At 34.3% G+C, this 5,078-nt stretch overlaps 1 protein-coding gene across 1 annotated transcript in view; it reads left to right on the plus strand.

Moving 5' to 3' along the window:
- The window catches only part of LOC140058267 (adhesion G-protein coupled receptor G6-like), a 41,255-nt gene extending 36,190 nt beyond the window's left edge, over window positions 1–5,065 (plus strand). The window contains exons 12-14 of the mRNA XM_072103831.1: window positions 2,910–3,172; window positions 4,065–4,134; window positions 4,441–5,065. Of these exons, the coding sequence (XP_071959932.1) occupies window positions 2,910–3,172; window positions 4,065–4,134; window positions 4,441–4,948 (841 nt within the window). The 3' untranslated portion in view covers window positions 4,949–5,065. The remainder of the gene's footprint in view (window positions 1–2,909; window positions 3,173–4,064; window positions 4,135–4,440) is intronic.
- The last annotated feature ends 13 nt before the right edge of the window (window positions 5,066–5,078 follow it).

Consider the following 5,078-nt stretch of genomic DNA (forward strand, 5'->3'; position numbering starts at 1 on the left):
CTGGCACTATGCCGGTATTAAGAGAATGGTTAATGATTTCCGTTATTATTGGAACGACTGCGTCTATACACTTCTTCAGTATAGAAGTAGGAACTGGATCTAACCTGCATGATTTTGTTGGTGATTTCATCAGAATGTTGCGGATCTCATCTTCAGATGCTGGTGTAAATGTTGTGAGATGCTGATGAACAGCTGTCACAGGCTCATTAAATGACATGTCATCAATCTTAAAAAAACGATCAATATTCATTTGACCATCACGATTCATCTCATCGTCACGATTCATTTCATCGTCACGATTCATTTGGCCATCACGATTAATCTGACGAACAATGTTCATCTGATTATCACGATTCGTCTGACCATCACGATTTATTTGACTATCACGATTCATTTGACCAATATACCAGTATTTATTTATTTATTTATAAAAACATACAAACAGCAGCACTTTTTAAAGGCTGAAAACGTTTTTAACAAACAAATTAAAACGCATACAATATTACAAGTTTAATAGATAGTTAACATTCATACAAAAATAGATACAATATTATATACAATTGATTTTTACATTTTTTTTTACATTATTAGGCCTATGCCTATGTTGAATTGTTAACAAAAAATGGATCCAGGTGAAAATTAATCATGAACAAGAGGACTAAAAATAATTTCATCTTTCAGGTAAAAATAACTGAAGAAAATGCTGAAAAGGTTGGCATGTATCTATCAATCCTTACGAGTGAAGAAAATTTGGACAGCAAAGTTAACATTGAGGATGTTGCCTTGATTCTAAAAGGAATAACTGGAGTTGGAGGAGGTAATAAAATGGTAAGGGAATTGTTTAAATGCATTTTTCGAGCAGATTATGAAATCGATAGGATTTCACAGGAATCGGAGCAGAAAATGAGTCAAGGAAACTTAATTGTTACAATGATGATGACGATTTTAAATACTTTTTAATACATTACACAATTAATAATGTGTAAGTATTTTATGTTTTCAGATTACTAACTTTACAGTGAACGTTGTGAGTAACATACAATATGCTGATTATGACGTTTTCACTGCAGACAATAACACTATGAGCGCGGCTTCCAGTATCGTGAAGTCTCTAGAAACTCAGCTTGGATCTCTCTCAGACTTTAAAGACGTTGAAAAAAATGTTGCTGTGCAGACCACACATTATAGCCGTGAGACACTTTCAAATGGTATCGGATTTGCTTCACTTCAGCCTGGCAATGCTACCAGTCTTCAAAAAGAGAATATCGAAACTTTTGAAGAAGTTGATGATTTTCTAATGGATATGATAGAAACATCAATTGCTTTGCCGCCGGAAATTGTTGATTTAAGTCTAGATCAAACCGGACCAAAACAGATACAGGTTAGCTTTATTGTGTACCAGACATCCAAGTTATTTGCTTCGAATCGTCTGATATTCAATAAACAAAGGGCAGTTGGAAGTCGTGTCATTTCTGCTACTGTTGAAAATGTCACAGTCGAGGGTTTGAATGAGCCAATCAGAGCCGCATTTTTACCGGTAGTGGTAAGTTAATTTATTATTATTACTTTTTTTAAATTGTGTAAAACCAAAACTGTCCGTATTTTTTATTTATGTACGAAATACATTATGGTACGAAATACTTTACGATACAAGTACACTGCTTTCTAAATTTTCCGTAATGTTTATTGTGTTCGAAATACATGACAAGTACATTAAATTAATTTCTCAAATTGTAAATGTTTCTTTCGTATATCACAGGAACATGTATCTGGTAACCCTGAATGTGTTTTCTGGGACTTTGAGTTAGAAAACGGGCAAGGTGATTGGTCAAACGAAGGCTGCTACTTCAATAAAACATCAGACGGTCGTATCGTCTGCTTCTGCGATCATTTAACAAACTTCGCTGTCATATTGGTTTGTAATTATTTGTTGTTGCTTTTAATTAGAATGAATTGGATAATATAAGAAATTCACAATCAAATAAGATATCCGGTCAGCATTACTGGTTATTCTAAATCATAAATATTACACGATCTTACTCTTTTTAAATGGCTTAAACAGATAAATTATAATGGGCGCTATGACTACTGTAAGAAGAAGTAAACATGGACTTAAGTAAATATTATTGACAATGCTTTTCTCTAAGAATATAGTTGACTGAAGAGTGAAAGCAACGGTTACTGTTTTGTTGAAACACCAAAATTCAATCAAGGCAATCTAAATAAAAGGATGCTTAGTGCCGGAGATCAAATGGTTTATCTGTGGCAGCGAGAACACCAGACACCACGCGCCGCGTAAAATATGTGCATAATACAGTACTGTTGGTATTTGTCGCAGCCAGGCATAAGATCATAGGACTGTTACGAGTTCCGCAACCAATCACTACTCGATAGATGATGATTCATCGTGTCAAATTTCTTGTATTACGCTTACGTCAACAGAGTTTTTACCCTTTTTTTGGCAGGATTACCATGGACAAACTGGTGAATATGATGTTCTTTCATTCATCAGCATCATCGGTTGTAGCGTATCTATCGCTTGCTTGATTTTCACCATTATTACTTTTACTTGTTTCAGGTAAGATGTATACATTCTAAAAAAGGGAGAACATTCATTATCCAAAATGTTATAAATATTTGCATGTCCGATCCAGGGCTGGAATTTTTTTGTTTTCTCTAGAAAAGTGCTTAAGTTAAAAAGCCTTAATTTTTTTTTAAAATATAAAAATGGTACTTTCAGTATTATCTTTAATGAACTTATAATAATTTATAAAAATTACAAAAAGCATAAATATTTCTATTCTATCATATATTGATTCCAGTTGTTTTTTCTTTTTTTTTGTGGACGTTTCAACCCATATGATGGCCTAATTAGTATTATTGAATTTATCTAATCAATTATTTTTTAGGAACCTACGTGGAAAGCGCCCTCAGCGTATACTAGTTAACTTGTGTTTTTCTTTGCTGTTACTCTACACTACATTTGTGATCGGTATTGGCTTAACGTCGTGTCCCAATTGCTGCATCGTGGTAGCCATTCTTCTACATTACTTTGTTCTCACAACACTTTTCTGGATGCTTGTTGAAGCTGTTAATATGTATCTGAAGTTTGTTGTGATATTTTACGAGGAAACACGTTCTTTCATGTTGAAGTCAGCCGTACTTGGCTGGGGTAAGTCTCTTATTCAAATATTTATGAGAAAATAAATGTACTTACATTTATAATGTTTATACTTATCTAGGCTATACTGAACTTGAAAATTAGAGAAATATAAAGACATTTCCAAAACTTTAAATCGTGAATGTGAAATCGATAATTTCTGATAAAATGCAAATCATGGTAAAGTTGTGTGAAAAAAATCGTCCCGATCTTAGACGAACGAAGGATTAGCCAATCATTTGAACACACATAATTTTAGCTGGGTTGTTATCTTCTTACGCTTACCTAATCCATGAAGTGAATAATTTTCAATTTAAACCAATCGGCGTGTCATAGCTTTTGCCGAATAAATTATCGTTATCTTAAAATCATAGAAACTATTACTAACAATAACTAGAACGGCACTTCGAGAGTGCGTACCTCCGCCTACTTTAAAATTCTATTCACCGTAACAAAAATTGTATTTGTTTGTTGTGTCTTAATGCTGGTGTGACTAATTTTACTACAACCATATGTATGCGAATTTAGTGTAATAGTTATGTAACCAGCCTTTCAACTAAAAATAGTTTCAGTTTACTAACAATTGAACAGCAACGCCAAAAACAAACGAATTAATTTGAAAAGAAGTAGATTTTAAAAACTACTCGTATCAATATCAATAAGCGCGTCAATCTAAATAGCGCCCTCTCATATGTTAAACCTTGTGATATTCATACGATCTCAAGACTATCGATAATCAATGGCAAAATGTATAAGTATATATACATACTTGCTCTGTATTGTTGTTATCGTACTGATACATTTTTGTGACATAAATAAAAACCCAAACAAAAAATTGTGAAATAGAACGACTCCTGTAGACTATTTTCGCTCATTTTTGTTAATATATATTATTGTTCAACAGTTCTTCCAGTATTACCAGTTACAATCATTGCAGCTGTTAATTTTAAAGGAACATATTCAAATGAACATTAGTAAGTTTCTAATATTTACCAGATTTATTTTTTTAATACACGAGCAACCATCTAAGCATAGAATGAATGAAGTAAATTCTGTTAATAACGTTTATCTAGTAACAATCAATCGCCTTTGATTATTTCTTCAAATTTCTCCACAGCGGTTTCCGATAATGATTTAAATTCCAAGGCCAAATTCCAAATACCTAGCGCGCCCTCAATCTCATATTTGTTCCTGAACTATGAGGGAGACGTTGTTCCCCGTGGGCCACCTTCAATTTCCCAATGCTTTATAGTTTAATTAAAACTTCTTTTTATTTTTAGTTGTTTTATGAAACCTGGACCCGCGTTATACGGTGGGATATTAGCCATCTCAGCCATCATCCTCGCGATTAATTTCGTCTTATACACACTGATCATTCGTAAACTGACCTGTCGACGAATAATGACCACAGCAAACACGGCTAACGATAAAGAACTGCCTGTGCGGCGGGTGAGAAACGCCATAGCGATAATGATGCTGCTTGGTTTAACGTGGATCTTCGGTTTCTTCGCCGTGGATTCTTCTAAGGGAAATCGAATCCTGTTTCAATCGTTGTTCTGTGTGTGTAATTCTTTGCAAGGATTCTTTATTTTCGTATTGTTTTGTGCTCGGCGTAAGGACGTAAGAGATGCGTGGGCGAAATGCTGCTGCCATTGCAGAGGGTTCTTTACCAGATCAGCATCAGAACAACGCTATACAAGCGTAGAGAAGACAACAGATGCTACAAATACCCAGACGAGTGGTGGTGGACTTGGATTGATTGTCCCCATTCCCTTAACTACTCGCTAAGTGGCTCCAACTTAAACTGCTCACCACTACAAATAATGAAATGTAAATGAAATATGTTCAGGAGTGGAAATAGAAGATTCAATTAGGTTGAAGCCCGCCCTCTATAATTCATTCATCCGCCATGCATAAT

Source organism: Antedon mediterranea, chromosome 9 (genome assembly GCF_964355755.1).
Source record: "Antedon mediterranea chromosome 9, ecAntMedi1.1, whole genome shotgun sequence".
NCBI classification, from domain to species: domain Eukaryota; kingdom Metazoa; phylum Echinodermata; class Crinoidea; order Comatulida; family Antedonidae; genus Antedon; species Antedon mediterranea.